The following is an 18,204-nucleotide window of genomic DNA, read 5'->3' as shown; positions in this document are numbered from 1 at the left end:
CTCGATGTCGTGAGAAGATTAGCAATAGACTCAGATAAAGAAATATTAATTTATGTTAACACTACTGTTAGTGAAATTAATAACTACTGTAATTAGTATATAATAATGATGCATTATAATACAATGGTAGTGTGTTAGTGTTGGAAATTTCCAACAATAGCATGGGTATGATGTAAATTTTCAATCACCATCCATAGCTTGAGTATGGAGTTAGGAAACATTTATCACTGTGGGGAACCTATTTGTGAGATTTATATTTAATTAATTTTCATGAATTTATATAGAATTTATATTTTACAGTAATTTATATATTTCGATAGCAAATTGTATAAGGTTTAAGTGGACTGTATTTCTTCAAATTCCCACAAATCGACTCCTTTACACATTATGGGGAGTTTATTGTATATATATGCAGTCAATCAAATTACTGATTAGCAGACATTCAATATAGTATTAAACTACATATATTAGTAATTAAAATTGGGAGGCCATATCTTATTACAGGTAGGCCTGGTCCACCAGTTATAAACACGGACGATCACACCAAATAATCCTCGTGGTTGAGTCTGGCATCAACACCATGTACTGGTGTACCAAGTAACTGTTCTGCTTCCTCTTCAATTATTCTTGTCAAAGGGCACTTGCAACAATAGCAGTAATCCTATATATATGACAGCTATCTCAGGGGAAATATTGGTAATTTAAATAGAGATGAGAATAATGCTCACTATGGGTTGGTCGCTGCCCCATGTCCTAACCGAAAATAATCCTATCTACCTAACATTACTGGCCAAGAATGACTAGATAAGATTTTAGAACTGGGCACTTCCCTTGTTTAGATGATGACTGCGTGTTGATGATGGAAGCACTAATTTACTCTCCATAACAATTCGTCCAAGGGAGTATTATTGGAGCTGTTCTGCTCCTGCGACTCGTTGATTAACAATGGCTGACACCCTCCAGCACTGACGCCCTGGCTCTCTTGTCCAGATGTCAGAAAGTGGAAGAAAGGTCACATTTACTCTATTTTGGTACTAATAATTAAGTTGATTCAAGTGGGACGTTTTTATTATGTTTAAAGTCCAAAGATTGCTGCATTAGGAATATTCCCAACAGAATTAGCTGGTGAAATTAATAGCGCCATGTGAGAATGATATCTCGTTTTCTATGAGAGGAAATTTCCACTGCTTCTTCTTTGAGTTAATTTATTTATTATAAACCAGCAGCAATATTATCTGCCTATTGCATTGAATATTAGTAAATGGTGTCGGGTTTTCCGACATATACCTCTCTCAGCATGGGAAGGGGGAATATATCCCACATCATGGGTATGGGGTATACCTCCACAACATGGATATGGGATACACCTCACACAGCACGGGTATGGGGTACACCTCCGACAGCATGGGTATGGAGATTACCTCCCACATCATGGGTATGGGGTTCACTCCCACAGCATGGGTATGGGGTACACTCCCACAGCATGGGTATGGGGTACACTCCCACAGCATGGGTATGGGGTACACTCCCACAGCATGGGTATGGGGTACACTCCCACAGCATGGGTATGGGGTACACTCCCACAGCATGGGTATGGGGTACACTCCCACAGCATGGGTATGGGGTACACTCCCACAGCATGGGTATGGGGTACACACCCACAGCATGGGTATGGGGTACACTCCCACAGCATGGGTATGGGGTACACTCCCACAGCATGGGTATGGGGTACACTCCCACAGCATGGGTATGGGGTACACTCCCACAGCATGGGTATGGGGTACACCACCCACAAGATGGGTATGGGGTACACTCCCACAGCATGGGTATGGGGTACACTCCCACAGCATGGGTATGGGGTACACCACCCACAAGATGGGTATGGGGAACACTCCCACAGCATGGGTATGGGGTACACTCCCACAGCATGGGTATGGGGTACACCACCCACAAGATGGGTATGGGGAACACTCCCACAGCATGGGTATGGGGTACACTCCCACAGCATGGGTATGGGGTACACTCCCACAGCATGGGTATGGGGTACACCACCCACAAGATGGGTATGGGGAACACTCCCACAACATGGGTATGGGGTACACTCCCACAGCATGGGTATGGGGTACACCACCCACAAGATTTGTATGGGGAACACTCCCACAGCATGGGTATGGGGTACACTCCCACAGCATGGGTATGGAGTACACTCCCACAGCATGGGTATGGGGTACACTCCCACAGCATGGGTATGGGGTACACCACCCACAAGATGGGCATGGGGAACACTCCCACAGCATGGGTATGGGGAACACTCCCACAGCATGGGTATGGGGTACACTCCCACAGCATGGGTATGGAGTACACTCCCACAGCATGGGTATGGGGTACACTCCCACAGCATGGGTATGGGGTGCACTCCCACAGCATGGGTATGGGGTACACCACCCACAAGATGGGTATGGGGAACACTCCCACAGCATGGGTATGGGGAACACTCCCATAGCATGGGTATGGGGTACACTCCCACAGCATGGGTATGGGGTACACCACCCACAAGATGGGTATGGGGAACACTCCCACAGCATGGGTATGGGGAACACTCCCACAGCATGGGTATGGGGAACACTCCCACAGCATGGGTATGGAGTACACTCCCACAGCATGGGTATGGGGTACACTCCCACAGCATGGGTATGGGGTACACTCCCACAGCATGGGTATGGAGTACACTCCCACAGCATGGGTATGGGGAACACTCCTACAGCATGGGTATGGGGAACACTCCCACAGCATGGGTATGGAGTACACTCCCACAGCATGGGTATGGGGAACACTCCCATAGCATGGGTATGGGGTACACTCCCACAGCACGGGTATGGGGTACACCACCCACAAGATGGGTATGGGGAACACTCCCACAGCATGGGTATGGGGAACACTCCCACAGCATGGGTATGGGGAACACTCCCACAGCATGGGTATGGGGTACACTCCCACAGCATGGGTATGGGGTACACTCCCACAGCATGGGTATGGAGTACACTCCCACAGCATGGGTATGGGGTACACTCCCACAGCATGGGTATGGGGAACACTCCCACAGCATGGGTATGGAGTACACTCCCACAGCATGGGTATGGAGTACACTCCCACAGCATGGGTATAGGGTACACTCCCACAGCATGGGTATGGGGTTCACTCCCACAGCATGGGTATGGGGTTAATAATAAAGTATTATCCTTGTCCTGCAGGTGGCAGTGATCGGGCAAGATGGCCGCCAGGGCTGCCAGACGTCTCCTCATTGTACTGAGTAAGTCTGATCTTTATCTTTCTATTATAATGATATAATGACCGTTGCTGAGAGTATGATGACGTGTATAATGACAATTGTTTAAAAATGTTACATTTAAGTTAAATTAGAATATTAAGTTCTTAGATTATAGTAAATTACATTTTACCGGAGAATTAGACGACTGTGAACTTTATCCTGGACGGAAACTGGAGGAACACACATTTGTCCTAGACGGGAACTGGAGGGACATACATTTGTCCTAGACGGGAACTAGAAGAACACACATTACGTTATCCTTCCAGAGAATGTTAGGCGTCAGTGTAAGAAGTTCCGTTGTGTGGGCAAATAAAACTAAACAATTATGAATGCGGATTGAATACGTCAATGGAACAGGGAACACCACATTTTAAAAAATGGAATATAGAAAACCCCCACGGCTTCATTACTGGAACTCCACGCCTACATCAATGGAACACCACGCCTACATCAATGGAACACCACGCCTACATCAATGGAACACCACGCCTACATCAATGGAACACTACGCCTACATCAATGGAACACCACGCCTACATCAATGGAACACTACGCCTACATCAATGGAACACCACGCCTACATCAATGGAACACCACGCCTACATCAATGGAACACCACGCCTACATCAATGGAACACCACGCCTACATCAATGGAACACCACGCCTACATCAATGGAACACCACGCCTACATCAATGGAACACTACGCCTACATCAATGGAACACCACGCCTACATCAATGGAACACCACGCCTACATCAATGGAACACCACGCCTACATCAATGGAACACCACGCCTACATCAATGGAACACCACGCCTACATCAATGGAACACCACGCCTACATCAATGGAACACCACGCCTACATCAATGGAACACCACGCCTACATCAATGGAACACTACGCCTACATCAATGGAACACCACGCCTACATCAATGGAACACCACGCCTACATCAATGGAACACCACGCCTACATCAATGGAACACCACGCCTACATCAATGGAACACCACGCCTACATCAATGGAACACCACGCCTACATCAATGGAACACCACGCCTACATCAATGGAACACCACGCCTACATCAATGGAACACCACGCCTACATCATTAGAACACATGGAACACCAAGCACACATCATTAGAACACATGGAACACCACGCTTACATCATTAGAACACATGGAACACCACGCTTACATCACTGGAACACATGAAATACCGTGCATACATCACTGGAACACATGGAGCCCCTTACCTACATAACTGGAACACATGGAACACCACGCCAACATCATTTAAACACATGGAACACCACGCCTCCATCACTAGAGCACAAAACACCACGCATACATCACAATAACATATGGAACACCACGCTTACGTCACTGGAACACATGGAACAACACGCCTACATCATTGGAACACATTGTGCACCACGCCTATATCACTGAAACCCATGCAATACCACGCCTACATCACTGGAACACATTAACACCACGCCTAGATCGCTGGAACACATGGAACACCACGCCAACATCACTAAAACACGTGGAACACCACGCCAACATCACAGGAACACATGGAATTCCACAACTCTATTATTGGAACACATGGAATACCACGCCTCTATCACTGGAACACATAACACAACGCCTCTATCGTTGGAACACATAAATACCAAGCCTCTATAACTGGAACACACAGAACACTACAACTATCACTGGAACACTGAGAACATGTCTCTATTGGGCACACGGAACACTTCTCCTCTATTACTGGAACACATGGAACTATACACCTTTATCACTGGGACATATGTAACACCACGCTTCTATCATTGGAACACATGGCGTACCACGCCTCTACCATTGGAACAACTCCTAGATCTTTCTCTCTCGAAACGGACAGAGAGAAATATCTAGGAATTGATATCACGCCAAACCTGTTTCCTGAAGCCCACATCAAAAGAATAACATTCGGCGTATGCTAGACTGGCAAACATCAGAACTGCCTTCAGAAACCTGTGTGAGGAATCTTTCAAAATCTTGAATACCACATATGTTAGCCCAATCCTGGAGTATGCAGCCCCAGCATGGATCCCGTACCTTGTCAAGCGCAAGACGAAGCTGGAAAAAGTTCTGAGGTATGCCACTAGGCTAGTCCCAGAACTAAGAGGCATGAATTTGGAGGAAAGGCTGCGTGAACTGCAGCCTTTTGCAGCCAGGGGAAATCACAGGGTAGACAGAGATGGATTATTTAACACGGGTGGTACACGCACAAGAGAACATAGGGGTGGAAGCTGAGTACCCAAATGAACCACAGAAACATTAGAAAGAACTTATTCAGTGTTAGAGTAGTCAGCAAATTGAATGCACTAGGAAGAGATGGGGTGGAGGCTGACTCCATACACAGATTCAAATGTTGATAAGATAGAGCTCGAGAAGCTCAGGAATATGTACACTAGTAGAGTGAAGAGTGAGAGGCGGAACCAAGGAGCCAAAGTTCAACCCCCGCAAGCACAACTATGTGAGTACAACTAGGTGAGTACTAGAACAAGGAGAATACCTCGCTTATATCACTGGCACACATAGAACAATTCGCTTCTATCCCCGGGACACATGGAACACTTCGCCTCTATTAATGGAACACATGGAGTATCACACCTCTATCACTGTGACACGTGGAACACCATACCTGTATGACTGAAACACATGGAATACAAGGCTTCTATCACTGGGACACATGGAATATGAGGCTTCTATCACTGGGACACATGGAACACCCCGCATCTATCGCTGGAACACATGGAATACCACGCCTCTATCAGTGGAACACATGGAACCCTTATGACTCTATCGTTGGAATAAATGTAACACCACTCCTCTCTTACTGGAACACATGGAACAATACGTCACTATCATTGGAACACGGAGAACACAACGACTATATCACTGGAACACATGAAACACAACGCCTCTATCAATGGAACACATGGAACATCACACCTATAGAGCTGGAGGATATAAAACTCCACTCATTCGTCAGTGGAACACAAAACGCCCCAAAACGACTAGAACAATGCCAATCTTATATTCAGAGAGAACGACAGAATAGGAACCTGCCTTAAAGCAGCAGTAATTACGTAACCCAAAAATAGAGGACCAACACAAGACTGTCAGTGTTGTGGTGACGTTATGTGGACTAACATTATGCTCCTCCCCGAGGTCAGTGTTGTGGTGACGTTATGTGGACACACATTATGCTCCTCCCCGAGGCCAGTGTTGTGGTGACGTTATGTGGACTAACATTATGCTCCTCCCTGAGGCCAGTGTTGTGGTGACGTTATGTGGACTAACATTATGCTCCTCCCTGAGGTCAGTGTTGTGGTGACGTTATGTGGACTAACATTATGCTCCTCCCCGAGGCCAGTGTTGTGGTGACGTTATGTGGACTAACATTATGCTCCTCCCCGAGGCCAGTGTTCACACTCCACTACAGTTTGTATAATGATGGGACCATCACTACCACAAACCCTTTACCTGATAAAAACACCCTTATCTCCTTACTTGACCACACCTTCCTCGCTCTGTTGTAGTATATGGGTCAGTGAATACGGGTAACTTCAGTGAATACGGGTAACTTCAGTGAATTAATAGGGTAACTTGAGATATTGTTGAGCTCTATGTGGACTTAAAAAGCTAATATAACATTGCCTATGTATAATGAATGATAATGTATCTGTGATTATAACATTGGAGATATGTTTCTATAATTGTTATTCTCACCTTGTAATAAAACACTGACTATCTATATATGAGAACAATATATGTGAGAGTACAGGAGCAGTATATTATCTACCTAACTGTTGTTGTTGTCATGTTGCAGTGAGTGTTGGCGTCTACAGCGGTGTCTCCCTCTCCCTGTAAGTTCACTCTTCATCATCACTTATAACTCTACATTTATATTATATATAATGCTTAAGTGTACTCTACAAAGCCTTAGTACATGTACGATATGTGCTGTACTCTGTGTAGTAATGAGAAGTGAGAGCCACTGTGTAGCAACGATAGACAACTGTGTCGCAGTGAGAGGTGAGACAACTGTGTAGCAGTGAGAGGTGAGAGACAACCGTGTCGCAGTGAGAGGTGAGAGACAACTGTGTATCAGTGAGAGGTGAGACAACTGTGTATCAGTGAGAGGTGTGAGACTACTTTGTATTAGTGGGAGCCGGTCGGCCGAGCGGACAGCACGCTGGACTTGTGATCCTGTGATCCTGGGTTCGATCCCAGCCGCCGGCGAGAAACAATGGGCAGAGTTTCTTTCACCCTATGCCCCTGTTACCTAGCAGTAAAATAGGTACCTGGGTGTTAGTCAGCTGTCACGGGCTGCTTCCTGAGGGTGGAGGTCTGGTCGAGGACCGGGCCCCCGGGACACTAAAGCCCCGAAATCATCTCAAGATAATCTCAAGAAGATTATGAGAGGTGAGACAACAGTGTATCAGTGAGAGGTGAGAGACTACTGTGTATCAGTGAGAGACTACTGTGTACCAGTGAGAGGTGAGACAACAGTGTATCAGTGAGAGACTACTGTGTATCAGTGAGAGGTGAGAGACTACTGTGTATCAGTGAGAGGTGAGAGAAAACTGAGTAGCAGTGAGAGGTGAAAGACAACTGTGTAGCAGTGAGAGGGGAGAGAGAACTGTGTAGAAGTGAGAGGTAAGAGACTACTGTGTATCAGTGAGAGGTGAGAGATAACTGTGTATCAGTGAGAGGTGAGAGACTACTGTGTATCAGTGAGAGGTGAGAGACAACTGTGTAGCAGTGAGAGGTGAAAGACAACTGTGTAGCAGTGAGAGGGGAGAGAGAACTGTGTAGAAGTGAGAGGTAAGAGACTACTGTGTATCAGTGAGAGGTGAGAGACAACTATGTAGCAGTGAGAGGGGAGAGAGAACTGGGTATCAGTGAGAGGTGAGAGACAACTGTGCGGCAGAGAAACAACTGTGTATCAGCCAAAAGTGAGAGACAACTATAAATTAGTGAAAGGTAAGAGAAAACTGTGTAGCAGTGAGAGGTGAGAGATAACTGTAGCAGTAAGAGGTGAGAGACAACCGAGTATTGGTTAGAGACAACTGTATAGCTGTTACGGTCACTATGGGTCGCAACCAGGTTCTTTGCTGGAGGAACTAAAGTACTAGTATCCGACCCCAAGTCGGTAGTGGCTTTCAAGGAGTGGGCTTGGTAATGCAAGTAAAACACAATGGGGAAGTTGAAAGTAATACGACACTTCATCAATTATCAATATATTCTCATATTATCACTTTCCCATCATCTTAAGTAGAATCATAAACGAAGTATTACTACACTGATATATACACATGTGTCGCTCTCATAGGACACTAAGCGCTCCTCGATGCTCATGCAATGCTGCCTTGTCAACTTCTGTGTTTCCTCAACACACATTACCGTCCTCAACCAGTACTGGGAAACACCAACGAGTCTACCGTAGCCATGGGCCAGCCTGTCTACAGTCTCACTAGGTGCTCCTTGCGAACGCCCACAATCACTCTCCAGCCTGGTGCTGGCAGAGAACATCAGCCTCGCGCTGCTGGACCTCTACACGAACAAATACAAGGGTAGCGAACCCCTGGCAGGAGCTTCTTGCAACTACCTAGTTACACTCCTCCGTAGCACCTGACTGTCGATCGTCTCCTCCTCTAGCCAGTCCCGGGATACGCCGAGTTCTGTCACTGCCACTTCACAGGCAGACAGCAGATACTACTCAGTTCCTCTTCGGCGGCGGCTCACTGCTCACGTAAAGCAGAATGGAGTAGAGAGATAATAGGTAGACCCTGGGTAGACCTGTATGGATACAGACACGTCATCAGTAAACTGGCCAGTATTTGGGACACTAGGAAATACCACTTACGGACTCTGACATTAACATACAACTCCTCCCACAATAGATGGCGCTGATTTTCTAGGCCCACCCTCACCGGAGGTCAGCAACAGCGACTCTTCGGGCTGACCAGGGCAGGAATCTAGCGTCTCTTGCAGGTCTCATACTGCCACCATCAGCTAGCGTCGACCATTTTGTGGGGGTTTAGGGAGCAGACTCACAGATGGCGTTGACGTCGCTGCTCCATGCTCCGACGATGGAGTCGGGTTCGTAACAGAAGCAATTAGAGGTGAGAGACAACTGTACATCAGTGAGAGGGGAGAGACAACTGTGTATCAGTGAGAGGTGAGAGACAACTGTGTCGAAATGAAAGGGGAGAGACAACTGTGTAGCAGTGAGAGGTGAGAGATAACAGTGTAGCAGTGAAAGGTGACATATAATAATGTAGCAGTCAAAGGTAAGAGAGAACAGTGTAGCAGTCAGAGGTGAGAGAGAACAGTGTAACAGTGAAAGGTGGGAGACAAATATGTAGCAGTGAGACATGAGAGGCAACTGTGTAGCAGTGAAACATGAGAGGCAACTGTGCTATAGCGAGAGGTGAGAGACAACAGTGCAGCAGTGAGAGGTGACAGACTACAGTGGGGCAGTGAGAGGTGAGAGACAGCAGTGTAGCAGTGAGAATTGAGAGACTTCAGTGTAGCAATGAGAGGTGAGAGACAACAGTGTCGAAATGAAAGGGGAGAGACAACTGTGTAGCAGTGAGAGGTGAGAGATAACAGTGTAGCAGTGAAAGGTGACATATAACAATGTAGCATTCAAAGCAGTGTAGCAGTCAGAGGTGAGAGAGAACAGTGTAGCAGTCAGAGGTGAGAGAGAGCAGTGTAACAGTGAAAGGTGGGAGACAAATATGTAGCAGTGAGAGATGAGAGGCAACTGTGTAGCAGTGTGACGTGAGAGGCAACTGTGCTGTAGCGAGAGGTGAGAGACAACAGTGTAGCAGTGAGAGGTGACAGACTACAGTGGGGGCAGTGAGAGATGAGAGACAACAGTGTAGCAGTGAGAATTGAGAGACTTCAGTGTAGCAGTAAGAATTGAGAGACTACATTGTCGCAGTGAGGGAGCAGTCAAAGATGAGAGAGAACAAAGTAGCAGTCAGAGGCGAGAGATAACAGTGTAGCAGTGAGGTGTGATAGAGACTACAGTGTAGCAGTGAGAGGTAAGAGACTAGTGAGTGGCAGCGAGAGATGAGAGACAACAGTGTATGAGTGAAAGGTGAAAGACAACAGTGGTAAGAGTAAGAGATGAGAGGTCAGCGACAACAGTGCAACAGAGGTAACAGACTACAGAGTAGCAGTGAGAGGTGAAAGACAACAGTGTATCAGTGAGAGGTGAGAGACTTCATTGTACCACGCACTGAGCACCACACATATCATATCAAGAGGATAACATCAGCAGCAGATGCCAGCTTGGCTAACATAAGAACGGCCTTTAGGAACTTGTGTAAGGAATTTTTCAGAACATTATATACCACATGTCAGACCAGTCCTGGAGTATGCGGCTCCAGCATGTAGTCCATATCTAATCAAGCATAAGACTACACTGGAAAAGGTTCAAAAGTTTGCCACCAGACTAGTACCCGAGCTGAGAGGTATGAGCTACGAGGAGAGACTACGGGAATTAAACCTCACTCCGTTGGAAGACAGAAGCGTTAGGGGGGACATGATCACCACATTCAAGAATCTCAAGGGAATTGACATGGGCACAGGCTACTTAAAGCCTGTGCCCCTGTCGACAGGGGCACAGGCAAAGACAGGCTATTTATCACAAGGGGCACAGGCACTAGGGGACACAGGAGGAAACTGAGTGCCCGAATGAGCCACAGAGATATTAGAAAGAACTTTTTTAGTGTCAGAGTGGTTGACAAATGGAATGCATTAGGAAGTAATGTGGTGGAGGCTGACTCCATACACAGTTTCAAGTGTAGATATGATAGAGCCCAAAAGGCTCAGGAACCTGTACACCTGTTGATTGACGGTTGAGAGGTGGGACCAAAGAGCCAGAGCTCAGCCCCCGCAAGCACAACTAGGTGAGTACAACTAGGTGAGTACACTGAACATGAAACCGAGCACCACAGCAGTGAGAGGTGAGAGACAACAGTGTAGCAATCAGAGCTAAGAGACTACAGTGAAACAGGAAAAGGTGAGAGATAATAGTGTAGCAGTGAGAGGTGAGAAACAACTGTGTAGCAGGGAGAGGTTAGACACAAGTGTGTATCAGTGAGAAGTGAGAGACAACTGTGTAACAGAGAGAGGTGAGAGACAACTGTGTATCAGTGAAAGGTGAGAGACAATTGTGTTTCAATGAGCGGTGAGAGACAATTATGTTTCAGAGAGAGGTGAGAGATAACTGTGCAGCAGAGAGACAACTGTGTATCAGTCAGAGGAAATATAACTGTGAAGCAGTCAGAAGTGAGAGAGAACTATATATTAGTGAAAGGTGAGAGAAAACTGCGTAGCAGTGAGAGGTGAGAGACAACTGTGTCGCAGTGTAAAATGAGAGACAATTGTGTAGCAGTGAGAGATGAGAGATAACGGTGTATCAGTAAGAGGTGAGAGACAACTGATTAGCAGTGAGAGGTGAGACACAACTGAGTATCAGTGAGAGGTGAGAGACAACTGTGTAGCATTGAGAGGTAAAACAACAGTGTATCAGTCAGACGTGAGACTACAGTGTAGCAGTGAAAGATGAGAGAGATAACAGTGTAGCAGTCAAAGGTGAGAGAGAAACGTATAGCAGTCAGAGGTGAGAGACTACAGTGTGGGAGTGAGAGTTGACAGAATACAGTGTAGCAGTGAGAGGTGAAAGACAACAGTGTATCAGCAAGAGGTGAGAGACTTCAATGTAGCAGTGAGAGATGAGAGGACATGTGTAGCAGTGAGAGGTGAGAAACAACTGTGAAGCAGCGAGAGGTGAGAGACTTCAGTGTAGCAATGAGGGAGAGACAATAGTGTAGCAGTGAGAGGTAAAAGACAACAGTGTTGCAGTGAGAGGTGAGAAACAACTGTGTATCCGTAAGAAGTGAAAGACAACTGTGCAGCAGTGAGAGATGAGAGACATTAGTGTAGCAGTGACAGGTGATAGACAACAATGAAGCAGTGATAGGTGAGATACAACTATGTAGCAGTGAGAGGTGAGAGATAACTATGTAGGAATGAAAGTTGAAAGACAACAGTGTAGCAGTGAGAGACAACATTGTAGCAGTGAAAGTTGAGAGAAAACAGTGTAGCAGTCAGAGGTAAGAGACAAAACTGTGACTTGTCTTGACCCAGGTATTTGTGTTGTCTTGACCTAGGTATATGTGTTGTCTTGACCCAGGTATTTGTATTGTCTTGACCCAGGTATTTGTGTTGTCTTGACCCTGGTATTTGTGTTGTCTTGACCCAGGTATTTGTGTTGTCTTGACCCAGGTATTTGTGTTGTCTTGACCCAGGTATTTGTGTTGTCTTGACCCTGGTATTTGTGTTGTCTTGACCCAGGTATTTGTGTTGTCTTGACCCAGGTATTTGTGTTGTCTTGACCCAGGTATTTGTGTTGTCTTGACCCAGGTATATGTGTTGTCTTGACCCTAGGTATTTGTGTTGTCTTGACCCAGGTATTTGTGTTGTCTTGACCCAGGTATTTGTGTTGTCTTGACCCTGGTATTTGTATTGTCTTGACCCAGGTATTTGTGTTGTCTTGACCCAGGTATTTGAGTTGTCTTGACCCAGGTATTTGTGTTGTCTTGACCCAGGTATTTGTGTTGTCTTGACCCAGGTATTTGTGTTGTCTTGACCCAGGTATTTGTGTTGTCTTGACCCAGGTATTTGTGTTGTCTTGACCCAGGTATCTGTGTTGTCTTGACCCAGGTATTTGTGTTGTCTTGACCCAGGTATTTGTGTTGTCTTGACCCAGGTATTTGTGTTGTCTTGACCCAGGTATTTGTGTTGTCTTGACCCAGGTATTTGTGTTGTCTTGACCCAGGTATCTGTGTTGTCTTGACCCAGGTATTTGTGTTGTCTTGACCCAGGTATTAGTGTTGTCTTGACCCAGGTATTTGTGTTGTCTTGACCCAGGTATTTGTGTTGTCTTGACCCAGGTATTTGTGTTGTCCTGACCTAGATATCTGAGTCATGTGACCGTGTTGTTATAATTAATGTTATCTACAGAGTGAACTCACACTAAGGTAGAGGTTGTGGCCGTCAGTCTGGGGTCGCGGGTTCGAGTCACCAAAGTCCTCTAGCTGATTGTCTCATTAATGTTATCAATAAAGGATGATAATTATTGTTGAAAATGTCTTCTTTTTGAGCAAAGTTTTGGGGTTTGTGGCCAACAAAAGTTGTTGTTTTGGGTTAATATATCATTTTGTTGCTTGCTTTTTGTTCCTTCCTTATTACCCAAATGTTTGGACAGGAACGTTGACGACGACTCCTCAGGTGTGACGGTATCACCTGTCAGGTCCCCCCGACGGTCTCCCAGGTCCACCACCACCAGGGCGCCGGACATCACCATGGTGTACCCGGTCATGAACGTCTTCTCTGGCAATGTGCCCGCCTACTGCCTCCCCGGCGACCCGTCACAACGCATAAACGGTCACCTTGTACCAGACTACTATAGCAGTCCCACCATTCAACGTAAGTATTAATTCAAGTGCCGTAAGTCACTCTCCTATGACGGCCTTAATCTCTCTCTCATCTTAAAACACGATGTTACCTTTTTTGGACGATTATCACGGGCATAATTTATGATAAGAATTTTTTAATACTCCAGAGTTCATGTCACACTGAGGGTGACAGGTATTGTACAAGTTTATCATGATGTTAAGAATGATACATGCAGTGTTCCACAGGTGACGGGGATGGCAGTATACGGCTCAAGTGGTCGACGGGTGAGGAGGACACAGCCCGAGGAGTGGTGTGTGACGCACCTGGAGCTCCTCCTCACTACAACGTCTCCGCCCCACTCATGAAGCTCGGAGGTAATGTTCACAGCTTAACCCAAGTTACCTGTTGCTTCTGACCAGCCCAGGACCAGTATGGTCAACCCGGGGCCAGTATGGTCAGCCCGGGGCCAGTATGGTCAGCTTGGGGCCAGTATGGTCAGCTTGGGGCCAGTATGGTCAGCCAGAGGCCAGTATTATCAGCCCGGGGCCAGTATGGTCAGCCTGGGGGGCCAGTATGGTCAGCCTGGGGTCAGTATGGTCAGCCCGGGGCCAGTATGGTCAGCCTGGGGTCAGTATGGTCAGCCCGGGGCCGGTATGGTCAGCCTGGGGCCAGCATAGTCAGCCCGGGACCAGTATGGTCAGTCCGGGGTCAGTATGGTCAGCCCGCCTAGGGCCAGTATGGTCAGCCCGGGGCCAGTATGGTCAGCCTGGGGGGCCAGTATGGTCAGCCTGGGGTCAGTATGGTCAGCCCGGGGCCAGTATGGTCAGCCTGGGGGGCCAGTATGGTCAGCCTGGGGTCAGTATGGTCAGCCCGGGGCCAGTATGGTCAGCCTGGGGTCAGTATGGTCAGCCCGGGGCCGGTATGGTCAGCCTGGGGCCAGTATAGTCAGCCCGGGACCAGTATGGTCAGTCCGGGGTCACTATGGTCAGCCCGGAGCCAGAATGGTCATCATAGGGCCAGTATGGTCAGCCTAGGGTCAGTATGTTCAGCCTGGGACCAGTATGGTCAGCCCGCCTGGGGCCAGTATGGTCAGCCCACTCAGGGCCAGTAAGGTCAGCCCGCTGCCAGTATGGTCAGTTAGGGGCCAGTATGGTCGGCCCGGAGCCAGTATGGTTAGCCCGGGGTCAGCTGTGTGGTCAACCCGGGACCAGTATGGTCAGCCCGGGGCCAGTATGGTCAGCCCGGGGTTAGCTGTATGATCTGCTCGGGGCCAGTATAGTCAGCCCTGGGTCGGTATGGTCAGCCCGGTGTCAGTATGGTCAGGCTGGGGTCGGTATGGTCAGGCTGGGGTCAGTATGGTCAGGCTGGGGTCAGTATGGTCTGCCTGGGGCTAGTATGGTCAGGCTGGGGTCAGTATGGTAAGGCTGGGGTCAGTATGGTCAGCCCGGGGCTAGTATGGTCAGCCTAGGGCCAGTATGCATGTTCAGCCTGGGGACAGTATGGTCAGCCTGGGGCCAGTATGGTCAGCCCCGGACCAGTATGGTCAGCCGGGGGGCCAGTATGGTCAGCCTGGGGCCAGTATGGTCAGCTCGAGGTCAGTATGGTCAGCCTAGGGCCAGTATGGTCAGCCCGAGGTCAGTATGGTCTGCCCGGGGTTAGTATGGTCAGCTCGGAGCCAGTATGGACAGTGCGGGACCAGTATGGTCAGCCTGGGGTCAGTATGGTCAGCCAGGGACCAATACGGTCACCACGAGGACAGTATTGTCAGCCCGGCGCAATTATGGTCAGCCCGCCCGGAGGCCAGTAAGGTCAGCCCGCGGCCAGTATGGTCAGCCAGAGGCCAGTATGGTCTGCCTGGAGCCAGTATGGTCAGCCAGAGGCCAGTATGGTCTGCCCGGAGCCAGTATGGTCAGCCCGGGGTTAGCTGTAAGGTGCACCCGGGGCCAGTATGGTCAGCACGGGGCCAGTATGGTCAGCCTGGGGTCAGTATGGTCAGCTTGGGGCTAGTATGGTCAGCCCGGGGTAAGTATGGTCAGCCCGGGGTCAGTATGGTCAGCCCGGGGTCAGTATGATCAGCTCGGGGTCAGTATGGTCAGCCCGGATTCAGTATGGTCAGCCCGGGGCCAGTATGGTCAGCCTGGGGCCACTATGGTCAGTCCGGGGCTAGTATGGTCAGCCCGGGGCTAGTATGGTCAGCCCGGGGCCAGTATGGTCAGCCCGCCTGGGAACAGTATGGCCAGAATAGGGTCAGTATGGTCAGCCCGGGGCCAGTATGGTCAGCCCGCCCGGGTCCAGTATGGCCAGAATAGGGTCAGTATGGTCAGCCTGGGGCCAGTATGATCAGCCTGGGGTCAGTATGGTCAGCCCTCCCGGGGCCAGTATGGTCAGCCCAGGACCAGTATGGTTAGCCTTGGGCCAGTATGGGTCAGCTTGGGACTAGTATGGTCAGCCCGGGACCAGTATGGTCAACCAGGGGCCAGTATGGTCAGCCAGGGGTCAGTATGGTCAGCCCGGGGACAGTATGGTCAGCCCGGGACAAGTATGGTCAGCCCGGGACCAGTATGGTCACCTTATGGTCAGTATGGTAAGTCCGGGGTCAGTATGGTCAGCCCAGGGCCAGTATGGTGAGCCCGGAGCCAGTATGGTGAGCCCGGGACCAGTATGATTAGCCCGTGGACAGTATGGTCAGCCCGGGGCCAGTATGGTCAGCCCGGGGCCAGTATGGTTAGTCCGGGTCCAGTATGGTCAGCCTGGGGTCAGTATGGTCAGCGAGGGGTCAGTATGGTAAGCCTGAGGCCAGTATGGTTTGCCCGGGTCCAGTATGGTCAGCCCGGGGTCAGTATGGTCAGCTTGGGGCCAGTATGGTCAGCCCGGGGTCAGTATGGTCAGCCTGGGGCCAGTATGGTCAGCGAGGGGTCATTATGGTCAGCCTGAGGCCAGTATGGTTTGCCCGGTTCAGTATGGTCAGCCCGCTTGGAACAGTATGGCCAGAATAGGGTCAGTATGGTCAGCCCGGGGTCAGTATGGTCAGCCTGGGGCCAGTATGGTCAGCCCGCTTGGAACAGTATGGCCAGAATAGGGTCAGTATGATCAGCCCGGGGCCAGTATGGTCAGCCCGCCCGGGTCCAGTATGCCAGAATAGGGTCAGTATGGTCAGCCTGGGGCCAGTATGGTCAGCCTGGGGTCAGTATGGTCAGCCCGGGGCCAGTATGGTCAGCCCAGGGTCAGTATGGTCAGCCCGAGGTCAGTATGGTCTGCCCGGGGTCAGTATGGTCAGCTCGGAGCCAGTATGGACAGCGCGTGACCAGTATGGTCAGCCTGGGGTCAGTATGGTCAGCCAGGGACCAATACGGTCACCACGAGGAAAGTATGGTTAGCCCGGGCAATTATGGTCAGCCCGCCCGGAGGCCAGTAAGGTCAGCCCGCGGCCAGTATGGTCAGCCAGAGGCCAGTATGGTCTGCCCGGAGCCAATATGGTCAGCCCGCGGCCAGTATGGTCAGCCAGAGGCCAGTATGGTCTGCCCGGAGCCAGTATGGTCAGCCCGGGGTTAGCTCTGTGGTGCAGCCGGGGCCAGTATGGTCAGCACGGGGCCAGTATGGTCAGCACGGGGCCAGTATGGTCAGCACGGGGCCAGTATGGTCAGCCTGGGTTCAGTATGGTCAGCCCGGGGTCAGTACTGTCAGCCCGGGGTCAGTATGGTCAGCTCGGGGTCGGTATGGTCAACCCGGGGTCAGTATGGTGAGCCTGGGGTCAGTATTGCCAGCCCGGAGCCAGTATGGTCAGTCAGGGGCCAGTATGGTCAGCCTGGGGTCAGTATGGTCAGCCTGGGGTCTGTATGGTCAGCTCGGGGTCAGTATGGTCAGCCTGGGGTCAGTAATGTCAGCCCGGGGCCAGTATGGTCAGCCTGGGGTCAGTATGGTCAGCCTGGGGTCTGTATGGTCAGCTCGTTGTCAGTATGGTCAGCCTGGGGTCAGTATGGTCAGCCCGGGGCCAGTATGGTCAGCCCGGGGCCAGTATGGTCAGCCTGGGGTCAGTATAGTCAGCCCGCCCGGGATCAGTATGGTCAGTCCGGAGTCAGTATGGTCAGCCCGGGGCCAGTATGGTCAGCCGGCCCGGAACCAGTATGGTCAGCCCGCCTGGGGCCAGTATGGTCAGCATGGGGCCAGTATGGTCAACCCAGGCCCAGAATGGTCAGCCCGCCTGGGGCCAGTATGGTCAGCCTGGGGCCAGTATGGTCAGCATGGGGCCAGTATGGTCAGCCCAGGACTAGTATAGTCTGCCGGGGCCAATATGGTCAGCCCGATGTCAGTATGGCCAGCCTGGGGTCAATATGGT

At 49.6% G+C, this 18,204-nt stretch overlaps 1 protein-coding gene across 1 annotated transcript in view; it reads left to right on the top strand.

Annotated features, from left to right (window-relative positions):
• LOC123773112 (angiopoietin-1 receptor-like) overlaps positions 1–18,204 on the top strand; it is a 191,479-nt gene that overhangs the window by 18,039 nt on the left and 155,236 nt on the right. The window contains exons 2-5 of the mRNA XM_069315142.1: positions 3,252–3,310; positions 7,219–7,255; positions 13,678–13,898; positions 14,114–14,242. Of these exons, the coding sequence (XP_069171243.1) occupies positions 3,271–3,310; positions 7,219–7,255; positions 13,678–13,898; positions 14,114–14,242 (427 nt within the window). The 5' untranslated portion in view covers positions 3,252–3,270. The remainder of the gene's footprint in view (positions 1–3,251; positions 3,311–7,218; positions 7,256–13,677; positions 13,899–14,113; positions 14,243–18,204) is intronic.

Source organism: Procambarus clarkii, chromosome 81, assembly GCF_040958095.1.
Source record: "Procambarus clarkii isolate CNS0578487 chromosome 81, FALCON_Pclarkii_2.0, whole genome shotgun sequence".
In the NCBI taxonomy this organism is placed as follows: Eukaryota; Metazoa; Arthropoda; class Malacostraca; order Decapoda; family Cambaridae; genus Procambarus; species Procambarus clarkii.
This window is presented reverse-complemented; position numbering and strand designations above follow the sequence as displayed.